The sequence below is a fragment of the Rana temporaria genome, chromosome 12, assembly GCF_905171775.1.
Source record: "Rana temporaria chromosome 12, aRanTem1.1, whole genome shotgun sequence".
Lineage (NCBI taxonomy): Eukaryota > Metazoa > Chordata > Amphibia > Anura > Ranidae > Rana > Rana temporaria.
In genome coordinates this window covers 13,743,457-13,767,423 of record NC_053500.1, presented here as the reverse complement: position 1 = coordinate 13,767,423, position 23,967 = coordinate 13,743,457, and the positions used below count along the sequence as shown (strand labels likewise).

Here is a 23,967-nt window from a genome sequence, read left to right as displayed (position 1 = left end):
AGTGGAGTGGGTGGATGGCAGCCCAAGCAGCTCAATAGAACCCACTCTACTCTCAGAACACCAAACTTGCAGGTAATAGAAGTCTATGGCTCAGTGCAGGTAACCCACAGGTGCTCTTCTCTGTACCTGTGGATCAGCTTGAAAGCAGCCCAGTAACCACCGCAGAACAGATATGCCCAGATATACATGTGATTTTAGTAATAAAAATGTAAATTTAATAACAGTATTTTATTCCATCCCAGTGCAGAGGGTTGTGGGCCACATCAGAGGGCACCGCGGGCCACATGTGGCCCCCGGGTGACTGGTTGGGCACACCTGGCTTAAAGGGAAGGAAGGATGCATACTTCACATGTACCAGTCACCATGTAGACCAGGGGTCAGCATTATGATGGCCCTCAAAAGGGCCGGTTGTATCTGTAAGATTAGATGTCCAGCAGATCCCCTCCCCCTGCATTAGATGTCAAGAGCCACCCCACCATCAGAAGATGAGTCCCCCACTCTCCCTTACATCACAGTGCACCCCCCCTTAACTTATGATGCTGCTGCTGGGAAGAAGCTGGATGCATTGCTTGAAAGCAGAAAGTAAGGGTCTGGAGGAGGACCAGAGGAGGGCTGGAGCTCTCCTGCAGCTGCAGGAGAGGTCCGAGGGCCACATGAAATGGCCCGGAGGTCCAGATTCGGGCCCACGGGCCTTGTGTTTGACACCTGTGATGTAGACTGTAGCAGTTTGCAGATATTTTGCCACCTATCACTCCATCTGTGGGCAGCTTCTGTCTAAAGATGATTTTTTTATTGTTTTAGCTTTTTTTCTACAACAGATTCCTCTTCTATAACCTCTTTTTCTGTTAATTTTAACAAATCGTAATCAACCAACTACTTCCTGTCAATGCACTTAATGGTTTAGTCACCATTAATGGCCACCTGATTCTTACATGCCTGTTTTATTGCATTTTATCGCTCAAAGACGCGTGCGGCTAGGCCACTTTGTGTTTATTTACTGGGATAAATGGCCGCTTCTGGGCCATGGACAATACAGAAGGACTGGGGAATGATGATGACTTTAGTCTATCACCTCCTGCTTCAATACAGCTGTGACAAATGGATAGAAACTCACTTCCGACTGCATAATAACTTGGTAATAATCAATATAAGGCAAAGACTGAAAATGATCATGTACCATTAAAAAAAAAAATTCCAACTTCAAAATTATTTCCAAGGCCAACTAGAATAATCAATTACTCCTTACAAAATACTGTTAGGAGTATTGCATTACATTTGTTAAATTTGTGTATGATTGTTTTGTTTTGTTTTTTTGTCCCTTTCCTTATCTTAAAAGCTCAGGGCACGTGAGAACCCACCTTGACAAGTGGAACCAATCTACACTATATTACCCAAAGTATTGAGACGCCTGCCTTTTTTTGCGCATGAACTTTAATGGCATCCCAGTCTTATGCCTAGTACACACGACTGGGATTCCCAATGGGAAAAGGTCCGTCGCAAATCCCGAGGGGAACCTGCTCTCTACTTTTCCCCCGTACAGACGATCGGGAAAACTCTGATGAGAGCTTTTCCTCGGGAATCCTGACCGTGTTTATGCTCCATCGGAGCTTTTCCCCGCAGGAAAACTGCCAAAAATGTCCGGTTTCTGCTACACACGGCCAGGTTTTTTTATGGCGGGAAAAAGTCAGTCGGGAATCCTGTCAGGAAAAAGAGAGCTGGTTCTCTTTTTAAATTTTTTTTTGTCAGGCGGGTTTGGCAGTTTTCCCGTCGGAAAAACTGCGAGGGAGCATACACACGGACTGGGATTCCCAGCCAAAACCTCTCCTTGCTATTTTCCTGTGTGTACGGGGCATTAGTCTGGAGGGTTCAATATTGGTCCACCCTTTGCAGCTATAACAGCTTCAACTCTTCTGGGGAGGCCGTCCACAAGGTTTAGGAGTGTGTCTATAGCAGGGGTCTCCAAACTGTGGCCTGAGGGCCAGATGTGGCCCTTTACTAGCCTTTATGCGGCCCTTGAGGCACAATTCCTCCCACTGACCCCAACAATAGGGCACTATATCTTCCAAGGATACCAATGATGGCATACTACTACTAATAGAGGGAATACTCCTCCTATTGACCACCAACCCTGAGGCCATATTTATTCTCACTGATGTTTGGCCGGTGACATTTTCTGGCCCCGCTGGCCACAATCCGGCCCTCCTAAAGTCTAAAGGACAATAAAGTGGCCCTTTGTTTGAAAAGTTTGGAGACCACTGGTCTATAGGAATGTTTTTCCCTTCTTCCAGAAGAGCATTTGTGAGGTCAGGCACTGATGTTCGATGAGAAGGCCTGGCTCTCAAGCTTCGTACACACGGTACGATTGTTGGCCAACCGAGAGCGTCTGGTTTTTGTCAAAAGGGTGTGTGCCAGGATCTTGTCTTGCATACTAACGTTACACAATTGTCGCGCCACAAACACAAACAGAGTGACGTGCTACGAGGAATTTCAGCTCTTTAGCGCCACTGTTTGGGCCCCTTCTGCTAATTTTCGTGTTTGGTAAACATTGCTTTTGAGCATGCGTATTTGTACTTTCGACTTTTGTGTGACAAATTTGTGTACTGACCACACAAAAATCAGACGTGGAGCCGATGTCCGCCGAAAATTTACTAGCCTGTCATCCAACATTTGTTGGTCGAAAATTGTACAACAATTGTCAAAAGGAGCGTACTAACGGTAAGAATTTAGGACAACAGCCTGTCAACAGACAATCCCCTTCCAATAATCGTACCGTGTGTACGAGGCTTCAGTCTCCACTCATTCATCCCAAAGATGTTCTATGGGGTTGAGGTCAGGACTCTGTACAGGTCAGTCAAGTTCCCCCCCCCCCCAAACTCGCTCATCCGTGTCTTTATGGACCTTGCTTTGTGCACTGGTCCAAATCCCAGTGTACAGCAGTCCTAACTCTATACATTTTGAGTCTCCAAAGTTGCAGCACATATTCTGTATATACTCGAGTATAAGCCAAGTTTTTCAGCAAATTTTTTTGTGCAGAAAATACCCCCCCCTCAGCTTATACTCGAGTCACCTTTTTGCTCCTGATCTCCCGAACTTTGGAGACACAGTACCGGCCGACCGTAGGTCCCCTGGACCCCAAACTTGGCACACTCTTCCTCTACAAGTTTGTTGTGCGGGGGACCTACGGCCGGGAAGCACCGAATTTTCAAAGCTGGGCACCCCTTCCATAGACTCCCATGTTAAACGGTAATTTCTCCTGTGAGTTTGGGGACCCGGTACTGGCCGGTCGTTGTTACCCTGGACCCGAAACTTAGCACACCTGTAGCCCTATTTCTCCTCTATAAGTGTGCAAAGTTTGTTGTCTGGGAGATCTACGCCTGGGGAGCACCGATTTTATTTTTTTTTTTAAGCCAGACACCCATTCCATATACTCCCATGTTAAACGTCTGTCTAGTCATGGGCACAGTGAGGCATGGACACATGAGGCATGCTCATGGACACAGTGAGGCATGCACATGGACACCCTACCCTACTTATACTCGAGTCAATACGTTTTCCCAGTTTTTTGTGGTAAAATTAGGTGCCTCGACTTATATTCGGGTCGGCTTATATTTGAGTATATACGGTAATAGTAAGAAAATTGTGGGCAGGTATGCCTGGATGGAGCCCACCCCTCCTTACGAAGTATAGGGATACACTACCCACCCAGCAATAGCACAATGGCAGCAAAGGTATCCAGTGCATTCCCTCACTAATTAACCAACAGTATCAACCAATGGTAACCACCCCAACCTATAACTGACCTTTGCAGCAAGGCACACAGGGAAGGGCGACACATGTCAAAAAACAACAAAGAAAAACCCCCAGCTGACTTACCAACCAGCCTGAAACAAACCAAATTTTCCTGTAAGAGTTTGTTACAATCAAGGGGTTTAGTTTCCAAATATATGCATTAAATGCAGGGCCATTTCTCGGCACCCCGGTGTACTGCAGTCCTAACTTTAGAATTTTTAATTGTCTTAAAATATTGGAGTACACATATATCACGTATTTAATATGTCCACTAGCAAATGCTGGCACACGTCTAAGAGCAACAGGATAAGCCACTGAAGGAAGACACAATCTGAAAATGGCACTGAATGCTACCAAGTCCCGGGACATTTTGTTTTCCAAATGGATTTAAAGCACATTTTCCTCAAAAAGCCATGTTCATCTTCACCAGTTGCGTGAAGAAGCATTGCAGATCTGTGCCTCCCCTCTTCCTCCGATGACCCCTGTGAGCCTTGGTCTGCTGCCACAGCCAGATGATTGGACCCATGCCCTCTTTTTTTTTTTTTTTCTTTTAAAGTGTATTTTTGTGCGTGTACTCGAGAGAGGAGCCGGACTGCAGGAGTTGGGAGTAGGCAGGCCTCCCCCAGAGGCAATCTGCCACCTTTCTCCATGCCCCGGGTGGCAATGGCGGGTGTGTGAGGGGGTCCTCCCACACAGCCCGCCCTACCTGCTCCGCTTTGAAGCCCAACGGGGCAGAGGGACTCCCTATAAGGGAGTGAGAGGATCTAGCCCGCTCAACCAGCCCCGTTAGTCCTTCGCCTCTCTTTTTTAGAGACCGCGTGGTCAAAGTGCGTGCATGTTAACCCAATTTCAAGTGCGTGTAAGTGTGGTGGTTTTTGTGGGAGGGGGGTGGGCATACTAAGCGCAGGCTTACCTCGCATAGCACACCCACCGGGAGCCGGGCTGAGACCACCAAACTAAATTCACATGTAGCCGAGACCGGGATCCGAACCCCTAGCTGCAGAGGTGAATGGCTTGTCAGCGCAGTGCCAATTGCGTTGAGCCACCGCAGCTTACCCATGCCCTCTTGACTCCCCTCAGCAATGGGATACAATATATTTGGGTGTGATACACAACGAAGGTTGAGGAATATGATCTTCAATCCGCAACCTACCATACAACTTCCATTGGAAACTTGGTGAACCACAGATTTGAGAATCCCCTCTAGCTATCTGTAATGGTGGCGTGTACTATTATGTCTTAAAGGAACATTGAACATAAATACATCAGCATGCTCTTACTTTAAATCCTAGAAGAAGGAAATATATACACCAGAAACAGAAGAATTCCCCTCTTTTTTTGGTGTTTCCGAAACATGTCGGTTCCATTGTAGTCACAACTCCTCCTTGACTTTGTCCAGAAGTTGATTGTGTTGGCAATTAGAAGCAGGGTTATTTCTATGAATTCTGTTCCAATTCATGCTTTTTAACCCTTAATATGTAATTTTCTATATGGAATAACATTTTGTACTTTTTTTTTATATCTTTGATATTTTCATTTTCCAATTCCTGATCTATTTTTCTCCCCAAAAAAAATCCCTGATGCATTCCACATGCACATATTCTCTTTTGGGATGCGGTAGGAAACTTCAGGATTTTCTCTGAGTTAGTTTCTGCTCTTTTCATACATTTTTCATGTTCCTCAAAAAAGACCTGGACATGGGAGACTAGACCGATGTGCTACAGACCAATGGACCTAATGGTCCACCATGGCTTCTATTGCTTCCATGATGTTCTGCAGAGCTACATTGTTCTTCAGGAGGCTGAATTTCATGCTTCCATCGATTATAATGACAGTGTGGGTACTAAGACACCCTAACCCACAAGAGTAAAGTATTTTTATTTATTTTATTTTATGCAATTGCCAATGAATCCAATGATAATGACTCATTCTTTAACATTGACTGTCTCCATGGAGATTTATTATAACACATTGTGTGTTGATGGTACAGAGCAAGCTCTGTATATTGGCATGACAACCTGGCCTTGTCTTCTGACCTGCTTTGTCTTCAGCTACATTGATGACACGAGTTCTCAATGTCTCTAGCGAGCGCATAGGCAGAACAAAAAAGTAGTTCCGGCGATTGTGTTTTTTTTTTTTTTTTTCCTGTAGTTGCCAAAAGAGCTCCTGGGCCGGATTCAGAAAGAGATACGACAGCGTATCTCCTGATACACGGTCGTATCTCTGAGTGCGCTTGGTCTTATCTATGCGACTGATTCATAGAATCAGTTACGTATAGATATCCCTAAGATCCGACAGGTGTAAGTGTCTTACACCTTCGGATCTTAGGCTGCATATTTACGCTGGCCGCTAGGTGGCGCTTCAGTTTGTTTACGCGAGGAATATGCAAATTTTTATTACGTCGATTCAGAAACGAACGACCGCCCAGCGCTTTTTTTTTTTTACTTCGTTTGCGTTCGGCTTTTTTCGCCGTACAGTTATCCCTGCTATATGAGGGGTATGTGCGGCGTATCCTATGTTAAGTATGGCCGTCGTTCCCGCGCCGAGTTTTGAATTTTTTAAGTCGTTCGCGTAAGTCGTTTGCGAATACAGCTGGACGTAATTTACGTTCACGTCCAAAGCAATGACGTTTTGCGGCGGATTTTCGAGCATGCGCACTGGGATGTTTTCACGAACGGCGCATGCGCTGTTAAAAAAAAACGTAAAATACGCGGGGTCAAGCCGAATTTAAATAAAACACGCACCCAACATCCCCATTTGAATTACGCGGCCTTACGCCGCAACACATACGTTACGCCGCCGTAAATAAGGGCGCAAGTTCTTTTTGAATACAGAACTTGCGCTCAAAGTTACAGCGGCGTAATGTATCTAAGATACGCTAAGCCGGCCGGACACATACGCTCAGGTCCAGTATGTGTATATATAGCAACTAGTTTGATAGCTCTTTTTCTGGTTCTTACCATGGCAAGATAAATGACAGATGAATTAAGTTATTATGCTATTTTTTTTTCCCCCTGAACTTTCTTTATTAAAGCTGTAATTTCTTTAAAAGTGGATGTCACAATGTAGGGTATAAGATTTCCTATCATCTGTGCCCAGTCTTGCCACACAGAGTTAATCCAGCTCTGAGCAATCCTCTTTTATTGTTCAGTGAGATAAAACGGACTTACAGAGAAAAACCTTAGTCCGTTCCGCCCCCTTGCTGTGAGTGACAGGTTATTTACATATCTCATGCACTAGCCTGGAGACAGGCACTATTTTTTAATTCCCACCCCCACTCCTTTTCTGAAGTCATGTGGTTACTTTTCTGGATTTTGACTAGATGTTATTGATCATAGTAGAATTTCGTGTAAGGAATACACAGGAAAAGACCGTGATGTAATAAACCCACATAGCGGAATCGACAAATCCAGGCTGACTGTAAGATTCTAACCTCGCTTTCAGGGAATCGGAGGTAGAGTAGTCTATCCAGAGAAGCCAGAGGATCTTAAATTTTATCGAAGGTATCATTGTCTAAGGCGATCATCTCCTCCATGCGCATGATATTATTGACCAAGGAGACCCGTACCGTCAGAGGTGGAGTGGTGGTGGTTTTCCAAAACAAAGATATGAGTTGTCTAGCGGCTGATAGAGCTTGCAGTCAATTTAGACAATTAATGGGTGGAGTCAGTGATCCTTAGAGCTACTATTTATTTCATAAGTTTCACGTCTGTAATGGGGTTATGACTAAAGCCTTATAGGCTGAAACGCGTCAACATTTTCTATTGCGCTTGTCAATAAATGCGTCTATTATTTAAGAGCAACGACCGGAGTGCGGATCATCTTTTTCCTCATTATTCTACGCAGCCAGCCATGGGCATCTGCTCCATAGGGCAAGGGGGGGCAATTCACCCCCCCTGGAAAATCGAGAGGAATCAATGAGCACTGCAGGCAGGGGCGGATCCAGAGTCTAGTCTTGGGAGGGGCACTGCCAGAAAATGTTTTTTTTTGTGGCAATTTATTAGGGAAATGGCTGGTGTTGGCGCTTCAATCATCCCGGCACCATGTTTGGTATGGTGTCAGGATTATTGAAGCGCATTATTTCTATTATTACATTGTTATATAAAATGAAATAGTTCAACTCGCCATAATGAAGAATCAGTGGGAGCCCCGAGTGTGTCACTTGCCACCATCGCCTGCCACCAGATGCAGCTGGTCACTTGCCACGTCACCTGTCACACGCTGCGGATTGTCACTTGCTGTGTCACTTTCCTGCTAAGGTGGTCTCTTGCTGTATTCCAGAGTCAAGCAGCAGAGAGATGATGTCATCTCTCTGCTTCCCGCGGCTGCCTGCAGCCACAGTGAGGGCAGAACTGCAGGCAGTAAGAGATGTCATCACTCTGCTCCCCCGCCCGCCGGCTTTCTGATTGGCCAGCCGTCCGATCACCCACGAGCCGCCCAGCTGCTCGTCCACTCTCTCGCCCGCCCGCTCACCAAACAAGCCGCCTTACAGCTTGGCCCACCCGCGGAGACGCCCGCTTTTTCAACCTGCGGAGCCGCTCGCTCTTTCACCCGCAGAGCAGCCTGCCCGCCCACTCACCCTCATTCTCGGGAGGCAATTGCCACGTTTCCCCCCCCCCCCCCCCCCGGATCTGCAGGGGACAGGAGATTAACACTCCTAAAAATATACATTTCCCAGAAGACTTGAAGGGCACCAGTCCTCAGCAACAGAGACAGCATTTGGTAGTGTGGCCAGCAGAAAAAGTAAGTCTTTGCAATTATTTTTTTAGGGACTTTTTTTTTTTTTTTTTAATGTTATAGTGACAACAGAATTTCTTTTAAGATGGGGGTGGAGGGGGAAGTACAGCAGTATACCTCATACTTAGGAGTGGAATTTTGTAATGAATGAGCTGTAATTGATGTTAAAAAAAATTACCCTCATGTTTGGTTAATAAGTACTTTTTTAATTCTCATACCCTAATTTGATAAGCGGCGTACTTTAATAGGTTTTGTTTACACACGCTAGATAATTATGCGGATACACCTACTACTCTGCCCGCCGTCTGCTTTCACCAATCACCAATGTTCTTGAGACGCACTAAAAACCACTGACTGCTAATAACTGTCACCGTGTTATTGCCAGTTCAAGTATAAGTCCCGTGGAAGTCAAGAGCACTCACTGATGTTGACTGGAAGTAGGTCATTATCCATCAGGGGGACATAGTTCACTATTGCTTCAAGTAGGATGACATTAGTAACCTGTAATTATGTACATGCTGTACTAATTGTACTAGGAAAGTAATTTAAGACTGCTCTCTTCGTTTCTGAGCCCTGTCTGAGTGAAGTAAGTCCTGTATCTAAAGGGCTACATAACAAGATTGAAGGTGGTCTACTTGAATAAGAACACAAGAAAACTTAGCCTTATCAATCATTTATTCAACACAAATATCAATAGATGTACTATGGACAAATAAGTAGACCGTTGGCATCAAAAAGCTGGTATTGACCCTTTAGCAGAAATGACTTCTTACAAACATCTTGCATTACTGCCCACTAGTGTCAGATATAGATATCCTGGGCCAGATTCTCAAAAGAATTACGCCGAAGTACCTTCAGATACACCGGCGTAATTTGAAAATCCCGCCGGCGTATCATTGTTTTGTATTCTCAAAACAAGATACACCAGAATTAGGCTAGGATCCGACTGGTGTAAGTCACTTACACCGTCGGATCCTAAATGCAATACTACGCTGGCCGCTAGGTGGCTTTTACGCCGATTCCCAAAAGTTTTTGCGCCGCTTCGCCGTAGTTTACGTCATTTCCGTAAGCGTAAGGTTACCCCTGCTATATGAGGGGTAACCTTACGTCGGTCCGCCGTATGCCATGTTAAGTATGGCTGTCGGGACAGCGTCGGGTTTTTACGTTGTTTACGTAACTCGTCGCGAATAGAGCTGTGCGTTAATTACGTTCACGTCGAAACCAATGTATTTGCGGCGTACTATGGAGCATGCGCACTGGGCTACGTTTAAGGCCGGCGCAGTTCGTTCAGCACGGGGGCGCGCTTAATTTAAATACAAGCCGCCCCCTTTGAATTACGCGGGGATACGACGGGCCATTTACACCACGCCGCCGCAAATTACGGAGCAAGTGCTTTGAGAATACGGCACTTGCTCCAGTAAGTTGCGGCGGCGTAGTGTTAATGGCATACGCTACGCCCCGCTCGTAGATACGCTGATCTACGAGAATCTGGTCCCCTAAGTTTTGACTAATACTCTGTGTAAGATTCCTTCAGTTGCAAGATGTTTTTGGGGTTCCTTTCCTGAACTGCCTATTTCAAAACCCCCCCTACACAATTTCAATGAGAATCAAATCATGACTTTGAGTAGGCCGGTCCATACTGCTTTATTTCTTCTAATTTGAGATGGTGGTCTTGCTGGTATGCTTTGGATCATTCCCAAAGTAATGTACTCATTGCTACTTGGGTCGCTGCGCTTGCCCCTACAATAATGATGCTTTGGATCAATATTGTGTTGAAAGGCCTTTGTGATGGACCACCTGGCATAGGGTGACCAGACATCCCCAGTTTCAGGGGACAGTCCCCTGATTGAGGACACTGTCCCCGGACCAAGTCTGTCCCAGGTTTTGTCCCCAGATTGGATTTAATAGGGGGCAGGGCCAATTTCAAAGACAGTCAGTGCAGAATTAAAATAAAAATTTTTGAATTGCACACCCCCACTTCGTACCTACTAGCTTAGGGGGGGGGGGTATTTTTACCATTATCTGTGCCCCTTTCTGATGATCATGTGCTGGTCGGAGCAGAGGGAATATTTCTTCAGTTTCGGGCGCATGCCCATTCAGCTTCGCTCGCATGTTCTTCTGCCTTGGCTCAAATCCTGGCCAGCCACCTACCTATCTCCTTGCCTTCCCTGGTGGAGTGATCTTCCTCCACTCCCCTCCCAGTAGTTGCCGGGGGCCCAAAGAGTAAGACTTGAGAGGCTGTGAGGCGGGCGGAGAGTCGCTGATTGTTGCCATTAATAGTAAGGAAAAAAAATATGTCCCCGGATTCCATTTTAAAAATCTGGTCACCTTAACCTGGCACCTATCCTGGGTGCCTCTGTCAAGATACAGCTTCCTCCACTCTGGAACCAGGAATCAGGTATTATAGCTGAGCATTGCAAGAACTAGACGACACTAGCTTAGATGCAAACTGGGACTGCCTTTATTGTAAGCTCAGAGAATACATACCACACACGATCATGATCACATTATCCTAAACAATGCAAACTTTAAACAATACATCTAATCAACCGCTAACATAAACAGTAAGCTAACTAACAACTCATCACCTCAGAATGGAGACCCAGGGCTGTCCAAATCTTAGGGCCAGATTCACGTAGATGAGCGGCGGCGTAACGTATTGTAGATACGTTACACCGCCGCAATTTTTCATCGCAAGTGCCTGATTCACCAAGCACTTGCGATGAAAACCTACGCCGGCGCAAGGCGGGCCAATTCAAATGGGCGTGTGCCATTTAAATTAGGCGCGCTCCCGCGCCGGACCTACCGCGCATGCTCCGTTTCCGAACTCCCGCCGTGCTTTGCGCAAAGTGACGTAATTTTTTCGAACGGCGACGCGCATAGCGTAATTCCGTATTCCCGGACGGCTTACGCAAACAACGTTATTTTTTTAAATTTCAACGCGGGAACGACGGCCATACTTTATACAGCAATACGATTGCTGTGTAAAGTTAAGGCACCAAAAAAAAACGACTAACTTTGCGACGGGAAACTAGACTAGCGGCGACGTAGCGAACGCGAAAAACCATCGTGGATCGCCGTAACTCCTAATTTGCATACCCGACGCTGGTTTACGACGCAAACTCCCCCCAGCGGCGGCCGCGGTATTGCATCCTAAGATCCGACAGTGTAAAACAATTACACCTGTCGGATCTTATGGATATCTATGCGTAACTGATTCTATGAACCAGTCGCATAGATAGAACAACAGATACGACGTATCTGCTCTGTGAATCTGGCTCAGAATAACCAACTTTCACTTGTGTAATCTGTCCACTAGAAAAGTCATCAAAAGACAAAACTCATACAATGTACCAGCAGTCTGAAAAAGTGGAATTCATTTATCTTCATGGATTTGTTGATAAATATCTCTGTCCCAAGTGGAGCAGCTTCTCCAACCGAGTCTGCGGGTTTGTTTTTTATTTTCTAAATAGGTTCCTTTAAGCTAGTGCATTGTTGGTTCACTTACCTTTTCCTTCCATTTTCCTTCTAAATGTTTTTTTTCTTTGTCTGAATTTCTCACTTCCTGTTCCTCCTCAGTAAGCTTGACCCCATCGTCCGAGACGTTCTGGCTGGGGGTTAGTCATCCAGAACAGCTTACTGAGGAGGAACAGGAAGTGAGAAATTCAGACAAAGAAAAAAAACATTTAGAAGGGAAATTGAATGAAAATGTAAGTGAACCAACAATGCACTAGCTTAAAGGAACCTATTTAGAAAGTAAAAAAACAAACCTGTACAACCCTTTTAACCTGTACAAGTTTAAAGTCTTGTTTTATTATTCTCTAAAAATAACAAACATGTTATACTTACCTGCTCTATGCAGCTGTTTTTTCACAGAGCAGCCCGGATCCTCCTCTTCTCAGGTCCCTCTTCCCCCCCCAGTCTCCTCTATGGGCCATATTCAGTGAGTAGAAGGAAAGCCCTTAGTCCCCTCCAAAAGCTCCTGTCCTGGTTGGGTTTGTCACAGCCTGTTTTCGATTTCTTGTTGAAATTCAACTTTTGTATACAGTATATGGTGTTCAATTCTCATCAAGCACACGTTGATATGATGCAGAATGTATAGTTGACTCAATGAGTGCAAGCTGCCCAGGTCCTGAAGCAGCAAAGCAACTGAAAACCATCACTTTTCCACCACCATACTTCACAGTTTTATGAATTTGCTTAGCCAGCCAGCCAGTACTGGACAAAATAAATAAATAAAGTAAAATGAACAATAAATGTATTTTTTTTTTTTAAAGCGTCCCTGTCCCAGTGTGCTCGCATGCAGAAGCGAACGCAAACGTAATTCCCGCCGACATATGGAAACGGTGTTTAAGCTACACATGTGAGGTATCACTGCGAACGTTAGAGCGAGAGCAATCATTTTGGCCCTAGACCTCCTCTGTAACTAAAAACATGTAACCAATAAAAAAAATTAAAGCGTCGCCTATGGGGTTTTTTAAGTAGCGAAGTTTGGCGCCATTCCACGAGCGTGTGCAATTTTGAAGGGTGACATGTTTGGCATCTATTTACTCGGCCTAACTTTCACATTATGCAAAAACATTGGGCTAACTTTACTGTTTTTTTTTTTTTAAGCACAAAAACACGTTCGAAAAATTGCTGCGCAAATACCGTGCTAGATAAAAAGTTGTAATGACCGCCATTGTATTCTCTAGGTTTTTTGCTAAAAAAACATATATAATCTTTTGGGGTTCTATGTAATTTTCTAGCAAATAAATTATGATTTTTACATGTAGAAGAGAAATGTCAGAATTGGCCTGGGTGCTCCAGAACGCCTGATGGTGCTCCCTCCATGTTGGGCCTCTGTATGTGGCCACGTTGTGTAAAAGTCTCACACATGTGAAGGTGCTCCCTGCATGTTGGGCCTCTGTATGTGGCCACTCTGTGTAAAAGTCTCACACGTGGTATTGCCATACTCGGGAGTAATAGCAGAATGTTTTTTGGGGTGTAATTTGTGGTATGCATATGCTGTGTGTGAGAAATAACCTGCTAATATGAATATTTTGTGAAAGAAAAAAAAAATCTTAATTTTGCAAAGAATTGTGGGGAAAAAATGACAACTTCAAGAAACTCACCATGCCTTTTTCTAAATACATTGGAATGTCTTCTTTCCAAAAAGGGGTCATTTGGGGTGTATTTGTACTTTTCTGGCTTGTTAGGGTCTCAAGAAATGAGATAGGGCGTCGGTACTTCAGGTGTGATCAATTTTCAGATATTGGCACCATAGCTTGTGGACTCTATAACTTTCACAAAGACCAAATAATATCCACCAATTTGTACTTATTTTTACCAAAGATATGTAGCAGTATACATTTTGGCCAAAATTTATGAAGAAAAATTACAAATTTTAAAACAGAAACAAGAAAAAATAATTTTTTTTACAGAATTTTCAGTCTTTTTTTCTTTTATAGCGCAAAAAATAAAAAACCCAATGGTGATTAAATACCACTAAAAGAAAGCTCTATTTGTGTGGAAAAAGGGACAAAAATGTCATATGGGTGCTGTGTTGTATGACTGAGTAATTGTCATTCAAAATATGAGAGCACCGAAAGCTGGAAATTGATCTGGTTAGGAAGGGGGTTTAAGTGCCCAGTGGTCAAGAGGTTAAGCAATGATCAATTTCTGCCTCTCGGATAAGTTCCCAAGGACACCATTGATCCTTTTTAGCCATCTGCAAGGGGATAATTCTTCCCAATGACCATCACACTGATGTATCATGAGTTGTAGATATAGTAATTTTTAGTAGTGGTCCACTGAAATTAGAAAGTTATTTCAAGGGTTCATCTACGTTAAGAAAGGCTAATTTAGTTCATGAAAATGAATACACCATGTAAACTTTTAGTCTTCGTATTTCTCTCTTGAAAAATGTACTTTAAAGTGAATATTAAACCCCTTAATTGTTTTTTTTTTTTTTTGATAAATTATGGAAAGGTTAAAGCGGTAGTTCACCCTCACTCACATGATTTTACCATCGAGACAGGCATTGTAGCGCGAGCTACAGTATGCCTGTCCCGATTTTTTTAACCCCGGACTCACCTTGTAATCGTACATTATAGATTTCGGCTCCCGCGGGGAATGGGCGTGCCTATGGAGAGGGAGGATGATTGACGGCCGGCCCTGGCACGTCACTCTCCCCGAAGACAGCCGGAGTAGGTCTCGGCTCTTCACGGCGCCTGCGCACAGGCTATGCGCAGGCGCCGTGAAGAGCCAAGCCTATTCCGGCTATTTTCGGAGAAGCGTGACGCGCCAGAGCCGGCCGTCAATCATCCTCCGTCTCCATAGGCACGCCCATTCACCGAGGGGAGTCGGTATCTTCGATGTACGAGTAAACGGTGAGTACGGGGGAAAAAAATCGGGACAGGCATACTGTAGCTCGCGCTACAATGCCTGATTTTATGGAAGAACAAAACATTTTTATTTTTTTTGGGGTTTATAGGGTGAACCCCCGCTTTAAGACCTTTATCAGATTTTTTTTTTCTTTATGGTCTGTGTCCTATTTGGGAGGGTTGGGGATAAGTGAGGGGATATTCATTCTTAGACAGTTGACACCAGGAAAAACAAGTTCGAAAAATTGCTGCACAAATACTGTGCGAGATAAAAAGTTGGAATGACCGCCATTGTATTCTCTAGGGTCTTTGCTAAAAAAGCATATATATAGGGCCAGATTCTCGTAGATCGGCGTATCTTTGCGCGGGCGTAACGTATCCGATTTACGTTACGCCTCGGCAACTTAGACGGGCAAGTGCTGTATTCTCAAAGCACTTGCTCCGTAAGTTGCGGCGGCGTAGCGTAAATAGGCCGGCGTAAGCCCGCCTTATTCAAATTTGGAACAGGGGGGCGTGTGTTATGTAAAATAACCATGACCCGACGTGATTGACGTTTTTCACGAACGGCACATGCGCCGTTCGTGGACATATCCCAGTGTGCATTGCTCCAAATACGCCGCAAGGACGTATTGGTTTTGACGTGAGCGTAAATTACGTCCAGCCCCATTTACGGACGACTTACACAAACGACGTAAAATATTCAAAATTCGACGCGGGAACGACGTCCATACTTAACATTGGTACGCCGCATGTACGCCACCATATAGCAGGGGTAACTTTACGCCGGGAAAAGCCTAACGTAAACGGCGTATGTGTACTGCATCGGCCGGGCGTACGTTCATGAATTTGCGTATCTAGCTGATTTACATATTTCTAGGCGTAAATCAGCGTACACGCCCCTAGCGGCCAGCGTAAATATGCAGTTACGATCCGACGGCGTAAGAGACTTACGCCGGTCGGATCTAACAGAAATCTATGCGTAACTGATTCTAAGAATCAGGCGCATAGATACGACGGCACAACTCTGGAGATACGCCGTCGTATCTCCTTTGTGAATCTGGGCCACAATGTTTTGGGGTTCTATGTAATTTTCTGGCAAATACATGATGATTTTTACATGTAGGAGAAAAATGTCAGAATTGGTCTGGGTGCTCCAGAACGCCTGAAGGTGCTCCCTGCATGTTGGGCCTCTGTATGTGGCCACGCTGTGTAAAAGTCTCACACATGTGGTATCGCCATACTCGGGAGGAATAGCAGAATTCATTCTTAGACAGTTGACACCAGGAAAATTTATTCCACATTTATTCTCACATTCTATTGCTGACAGCTCAAAAATGTTGGCTTTGTCATCCCCCTTTTTTTTTATACCAGAGACAATGTCACGAGGACCAACTGTGCAGGGAAAATACAGTAAAACCTTGGTTTGAGAGTGTTTTGCAAGACAAGCAAAATGTCTTCATAAATTTTGACTTGATATACAAGTACAGTGGAACCTCAGGTTGCGAGTAAAGCAGTTAACGAGCGTTTCGCAATATGAGCAATTATAATTTTTTAAATCCTAACTCGGTTTGTGAGTGTTGTCTCACAACACAAGCAGGATTCAAGACTCTGCAGTGCACAGTACCACACTTGGATGCGGGGGCGCCGGTGACACTCTGGGCCATTCGGAAATACTCTGTTTTTGAGGGTTTCTGAGGCTTTCCGCGTGCAGCCGAGTGGTCTCCAAGTATTTCCAAAACTTTCCGGCACCCCCCACCTCTGGCCACATGCGGTATTGCATGCCATAGAAGTTAATGTGGAACAAATTGTCTTTGTTTCTATTGACTTCTATAGGGAAACTTGCTTTGATATGCGAGTGCTTTGGATTACAAGCGTTCTTCTAGAACGGATTATACTCGTAATCCAAGGTTCCACTGTATAAGAATATAATGTGGTGTTCTTATGTCTTCATCTTTCATCCTGAACACTCCAATATTATCTCTGGACCTTGTATGGGATGATTTCCGGCAGAGAAAATCCAAATGAATGTTAACCTTTTCCTGATGATGATTTGCCTGGTACTATATGTATATTCCCCACTATAACGGATTCCTTGTCTCATTACAGAGCTCCCTTATCTGGACACGATGGGCTTGCTGCTTCTGATCATGCTCCTGAGCTTCTCTGCCCCAAGAGCCAGCTGTGCAGATTGTGTGTCCTGGTGCTTCTCCTGTGCCATGCAGCTACGCTTCACCAATACCCACTTTAATCCATTGGTAAGTTTCCTATAAGGGTGAATCAAATTTTATAGGGGAGATGTTATGCCTGGGAAGAGCTGAAGTTATGTAATGCATGGTCAAAACAAAATATCATTCTAACTACACTGAATGAATGTATACAATCAGCGCCATGACATAAAATCTAGTGGCATAAATGTGAAAAAGGGTAATTGCTGCTAAACTTTAATAGTGCTTTTCACCACACCATAAAAAACTGTAAATATGAAAAAAAAACAATGGGCCAGATTCACGTAGGGAGCGCATCTTTGTGCGGGCGTAACGTATCCTATTTACGTTACGCCTCCCCAACTTTGACAGGCAAGTGCAGTATTCTCAAAGCAAAGTTGCGGCGGCATAGCGTAAACAGGCCGGCGTAAGCCCGCCTAATTCAAATGTGGAAGATGTGGGCGTGTGTTATGTAAATTTATTGTGACCCCGCGTAAATGGCGCTTTTTACAAACGGCGCATGCGCCGTCCGTGAAAGTATCCCAGTGCGCATGCTCCAAATTAACCCGCAAAAAGCCAATGCTTTCGACGTGAACGTAAATGACACCCAGCCCTATTCGCGAACGACTTACGCAAACGACGTAAAATGTGAAAAATTCGACGCTGTTCCGACATCCATACCTAACATTGGTACGCCTCATAGAGCAGGGGTAACTTTACGCCGGAAAAAGCCTAACGTAAATGGCGTATCTGTACTGCGTCGGCCGGGCGTACGTATCTAGCTGATTTACATATTTCTAGGCGTAAATCAGCGTACACGCCCCTAGCAGCCAGCGTAAATATGCAGTTAAGATACGACGGCGTAGGAGACTTACGCTGGTCGTATCTTAGAGAAATTTTGGCGTATCTGATTCTTTGAATCAGGCGCCAAGATACGACGCCTCAGACTCAGACATACGACGGCGTATCTGGAGATACGCCGTCGTATCTCCTACGTGAATCTGGCCCAATGTTTTTTGAAAAGCCACAAAGTCCAAAATCTTCCTTTTTAGATCACCAATATCAAGAATATGTGCAATCTTTCATAATCTTCCAATACTTCTTATGCTTTAACTCAATATTTGTGCTCGCCTCCCTCAGTGGACCTCAATTTCAATCCAGGTCATAAACATGTGTCCTCAAGACCACAGGGAAGCCTCAATCACAGTTTTATGTCTCCTCCTCCTCCACCCGCAATCCTCCTCTGGAAATCTCCCATCTTCAAACTCCTTTGGGTCATCCACCAGCAGGCTGTTTTTTTTGAGAGCATCATTGAGGATGTTTAGGGCTTGTTTGATTTCAATGGCTCATCTACTCTTCTCATCAGGCTGTTTACTATGACAAAGCTCCTGTCCAGCTGTGATGTCCAGAAGATGGGGATAACTCTGCCAGAACAGAGGAAGTTAACCTTCCACACACATGTTCTGGTGCACGACCTGGAGGGAAGCCTCAACCACATTGGGCCATTGAAGCCAAGTAACAAGCCCTAATCATCCTTAATGATGCTCTCAAAAAGGATGTTTAGGGCTTGTTTGGTTTCAATGGCTCATCTACTCTTCTCATCAGGCTGTTTACTATGACAAAGCTCCTGTCCAGCTACGACGACCAGAAGGTAGAGATAACGCCGCCAGAACAGAGGAAGTTAACCTTCAACACACACGCTCTGATGCGTGACCCGTAGACACATGGAAAGGCACAAGATGTGTGGTTGAGGCTTCCCTCCAGGTCACGCACCAGAACATGTGTGTTGAAGGTTAACTTCCTCTGTTCTGGCGGCGTTATCTCCACTTTTTGGACGTCGTAGCTGGACAGAAGGTTTGTCATAGTAAACAGCCAAAAGAGAAGAGTAGATGGGCCGTTGAAGCCAAGCAGCAAGCCCTAACCATCCTTAATGATGCTCTCAAAAAGGATGGTTAGGGCTTGTTTGGTTTCAATGGCTCATCTACTCTTCTCATCAGGCTGTTTACTATGATAAAGCTCCTGTCCAGCTGTGATGTCCGGAAGATGGGGATAACTCTGCCAGAACAGAGGAAGTTAACCTTCCACACACATGTTCTGGTGCACGACCTGGAGGGAAGCCTCAACCACATTGGGCCATTGAAGCCAAGCAACAAGCCCTAATCATCCTTAATGATGCTCTCAAAAAGGATGGTTAGGGCTTGTTTGGTTTCAATGGCTCATCTACTCTTCTCATCAGGCTGTTTACTATGACAAAACTCCTGTCCAGCTACGACGTCCAGAAGGTAGAGATAATGCCGCCAGAACAGAGGAAGTTAACCTTCAACACACACGCTCTGATGCGTGACCCGTAGACGCATGGAAAGGCACAGGATGTGTGGTTGAGGCTTCCCTCCAGGTCGCGCACCAGAACATGTGTGTTGAAGGTTAACTTCCTCTGTTCTGGCGGCGTTATCTCCAATTTTTGGACGTCGTAGCTGGACAGAAGGTTTGTCATAGTAAACAGCCAAAAGAGAAGAGTAGATGGGCCGTTGAAGCCAAGCAGCAAGCCCTAACCATCCTTAATAAAGCTCTCAAAGGACAGCCTGCTGCCCGATGACCCAAAAGAGTTTGAAGAAAGGAGATTTCCAGAGGGGGATTGCGACACGTGGAGGAGAAGAAGACACAATAAGTGTGCTTGAGGCTTCCCTGTGGTCATGAGGACATCTGCATTTATGACCTTGATGGAAATTGAGGTCCACTGAGGGAGGTGAGCACATAGATTGCACTGAGTTAAAGGATAAGTAGTATTGGAAGATTATGGAAGATTGCATATATTGGTGATGGACTATCTAACAGGGAAGATTTTGGACTTTGTGTTTTCTCATTTTTTTTGTGCTACATCGTTTTTTCATACTTACAATTCTAGCTACATTTCCCAAGCAACTTTGTAAAGGAAGCAAAATAAATTGCTGGTGTCAATGTGTTTGTAGTTACAGACAGATAATGTATATCTGATGACCCTTTCCCTTTGAGGTCTATGGGCAGCCTATGATGCTAAACTCTGATTCTGACAGATTCTTTTTTTTTTAAGTGGAACTAAACCCTGTCGGCTCATCAAATGACTGGTGTCATAACTGATCACATGTGTAGCACTATGTCAACCACAGATCAAACAGAAGCTAAAGTGCCTACTTCCTTGGCTATAAAGTATAGGAGAGTTTAGTTCTGCTGTAATATAAGATTGATCTGCCCCCCCCCCCCCCTGCGGCACCTGGGTTCACTGCACACCTGGCACCCCGCCTAGGATCGGCCCTGTTTGGAAGTAATGGGTAAGAAGACACAAGTTCCAAAACTCTTCCGACTATTACCATTATCCTCAATAATTGTTTTATTTTCAGGGCACTTTTTATGGATAAGGTCCCTTATATGAAAACCTTTAAACTAGCTGTAGTCATTATCAGATGTAAGAATGTCTACATTTTTCAGGTCATGATTTTCCAGCAGATAACCGTACTGTAGTTAACACTATGAATTCTCTTACAGGTCTGCTCTTTACAGTGTGAAGGGTCCCTGTCATCTGTTACAGAGTGGGAACGGTGTGAAACAATCCTTTCTCCTTTAGGAACCATTCTTGAAGTCTCTAAAAGGGAACAGGAGCGAGTGCCCACCTCTGCAGACCTTCAAGAGGTGCCAGAAAAGCGCTACGGAGGGTTTATGAAAAAACTGGATAAGAACAAGTTCTTGTTCAGCTCTCCAAAACGAGAGAGCGGTGTCTTTCGAGGTGAAGATGGGAAGGCCTATGGCGGTCTCTTACACAAGTATGGAGAGAGGGACATCTTGGAGATGGCTGACCCAGATCAGGAAACAGAGATCAGTGAGGAATCAGAGGAGCACAACCAAGCATGGAGCACAAAAGATGAGAAAAAGCGTTATGGGGGGTTCCTACGCAAGTACCCCAAGAGAAGCACGGAGAACTTACAGGGTGTGGACTTGAAGAAGAGATTCATCGACCCAGAGATTTCCCCGGACCAAGGAGTGGAGGAAGTGGAGACGGAGCAGGGGGTAGAAACAGAGCATGGAGTGGCGGAACTTCAGAAACGCTATGGTGGGTTCATGCGCAGGATTCGGCCCAAGTTAAAGTGGGACAATCAGAAGAGGTATGGCGGATTTCTCAGGCGCCAGTTTAAGGTCATAGCAAGATCAGAAGAGGAGCCCAACACCTTTTCAGGGGAGTTGTCTGATCTTTAAGATATAGTCATGTGTGCTGAAGGTAAACGGGAGGTGGTGGAAGGAGGAAAACCATCTCAAATCCTTAAATACTGCTCCCTTCATATCTCATTGCTTCAGTCAAAGTGGACCTGCCTCCAGTATACAACCAGAGCAGACATTATGTGGGCTTGGTCAATTCACTTGAATTCCTAGTTAGTAGGCCACATAATAATCAGCTCACAAAATGGCTGCCTCCAAGGAATTTTGGTTGCTGTCGCTGATCCCTTCTCCTGTAAATGCAAAACACCTGTCTGCTATGCTTGATCCAATGGTGTCTATACTGAAACAAGTATGCCGACCAGACTTCATTGGCCACGTGCTTGTTTCAGGTCAGTGACGGTGAGAAAATACTGAAGCCTGAGGAGGTCAGCAATGGCATGCTACGCAATCCTCTCAGGTTTCCCTTAAAGGAAGTAGTTATACCATGTAGCCTATGGTAAGAACAAACAATAGTCACTCACCATAGACCAGTGATGGCGAACCTCGGCACCCCAGATGTTTTAGAACTACATTTCCCATGGTGCTCAAATTGCTCTGCAGAGTGCATGATCATCATGGGAAATGTAGTTCCAAAACATCTGGGGTGCCAAGGTTCGCCATCACTGCCATAGACTCTATTGGTATTGTCAGCTGCACATGTTTTGGACCGTTATCCCCTACAGCTAGGTGTTTAGCGCCTTGGCATAAAGACTTTATATCCTGTACCCTGAAGACCACATCACCTAAAGTCTGTAGAAAACACTACATACGCTCAGAATATATAAAGCAACAGTCTACCCAACAAGGGTATTGTAGTAAGTTGTATGTTACAGTGCCAGCATTGCTATCTCTTCTTCTCCAGGTGTTGATGTGGTTTAATAATTTAACCACTTCAGCCCCGGAAGGATTTACTCACTTCCTGACCAAGCCATTTTGTTTGCAATATGGCACTGCGTCGCTTTAACTGACAATTGCGTTGTACCCAAACAAAATTGACGTCCTTTTTTCCCTGACAAATAGAGCTTTCTTTTGGTGGTATTCGATCACCTCTGCGGTTTTTTATTTCTATGCGCTATAAACAAAAAAAGAGCGAGAATTTTGAAAATAACCAATATTTTTTACTTTTTGCTATAATAAACATCCCCAAAAAATGAAAAACACATTTCTTACTCAGTTTAGGCCGTATTCTTCATATTCTTAGTAAAAAAAAAAATGCGTATATTGATTGGTTTGTGCAAAAGTTTTTGCGTCTACAAAATAAGGGATAGATTTATGGCATTTTTATTAGTATTATTTTTTTTTTTACTAGTAATGATGGTGATCTGCGATTTTTAGCGGGACTGCGACATTGCAGCAGACAGATCGGACATTTTGACACTTTTTTTGGGACTAGTGACATTTATACAGCGATCAGTGCTATAAAAATGTACTGTTTACTGTATAAATGTCACTGGCACGGAAGGGGTTAACACCAGCTGCGATCAAAAAGTTAAATGTTCCATAGGGAGGTGCTTTTTAACTGGGGTGGGGGGGGAGTGGACTGACAGGGAGTAGAGAAAGATCACAGGGCTAGATTCACAGCGGAGATACAGCATTGAATCAGTTACGCATAGATATCCCTAAGATCTGACAGGTGTAATTGTTTTACACTGTCGGATCTTAGGATGCAGTACCGTGGCCGCCGCTGGGGGGAGTTTGCGTCGTATTCCAGCGTCGGGTATGCAAATTAGCAGTTACGGCGATCCACGACGGATTTTCGCATTCGGTACGTCATCGCTAGTATAGTTTCCCGTCGCAATTTTAAGCGTCGTTTGACCTGCCCTAACTTTAGACAGCACACGTATGTGTTGTTTAAAGTATGGCCGTCGTTCCCGCGTCGAAATTTAAAAAAATGTTTGTCTTGCGTAAAACGTCCGGGAATACGAAAGTACGCTACGCACATCGCACGTCGTCGCCGTTAGAAAAAATGACATCACTTCGCGCAAAGCCCGGGGCTAATTTCAAAACGGAGCATGCGCAGTAGGTCCGGCGCGGGAGCGCGCCTAATTTAAATGGCATACGCCCCTTTGAATTACGCGGGCTTACGCCGGAGGCTGCCAGCGTAAGTTTTCACGCAAGTGCTTGGTGAATCAGGCACTTGCGATGAAAACTTGCGGTGGTGTAACGTATCTACGATACGTTACGCCTCCGCAATTCTACGTGAATCTGGCCCACTGTTCCTAATCACTAGGAACAGACAATCTCACTCTACTCCCCTGACAGAACAGGGATCTGCTTGTTTACACTGGCAGATCCCCGTTCTGCCTCTCTGTGGAGCGATCGCGGGTGGCCGGCGGACAACCGACGATTGGCTCCCCTGCTAGCCAATGGGCACACATGTGCGTGCCCACAAATCGCCGTGTACTCGCCCAACGTACAGTGGCAGCAATTTGAGTAGGAGAGCCAACCTGCCGCAGTAGAACTGCGGCGGCTGGGCGGGAAGTGGTTAAGAAAACTCTTGCGTTTCTTCTCCCTATTTACAGATTTAAGTTGCAAGCTCTCTATTGACCGCAAACATTTTTGTGATTTACTAATGCCACATACAGGTAGATAAGGCAGTCCTAAAACCAAAATAAATCCGTTTTGACAGCTACAGTCTGGAGACA

General features: G+C 44.8%; 1 protein-coding gene across 2 annotated transcripts in view; it reads left to right on the top strand.

Moving 5' to 3' along the window:
- Positions 1–22,275, top strand: part of PDYN (prodynorphin) — a 39,732-nt gene extending 17,457 nt beyond the window's left edge. The window contains exons 1-3 of one of the 2 annotated variants that reach the window (XM_040330383.1): positions 8,469–8,532; positions 16,998–17,146; positions 20,618–22,275. In XM_040330383.1, coding sequence (XP_040186317.1) covers positions 17,018–17,146; positions 20,618–21,322 — 834 coding nt within the window. In that variant the 5' untranslated portion in view covers positions 8,469–8,532; positions 16,998–17,017 and the 3' untranslated portion in view covers positions 21,323–22,275. Of the gene's footprint in view, positions 1–8,468; positions 8,533–16,997; positions 17,147–20,617 lie in introns of those variants that run through there. The other variant, XM_040330384.1, reaches the window with a different exon arrangement.
- The last annotated feature ends 1,692 nt before the right edge of the window (positions 22,276–23,967 follow it).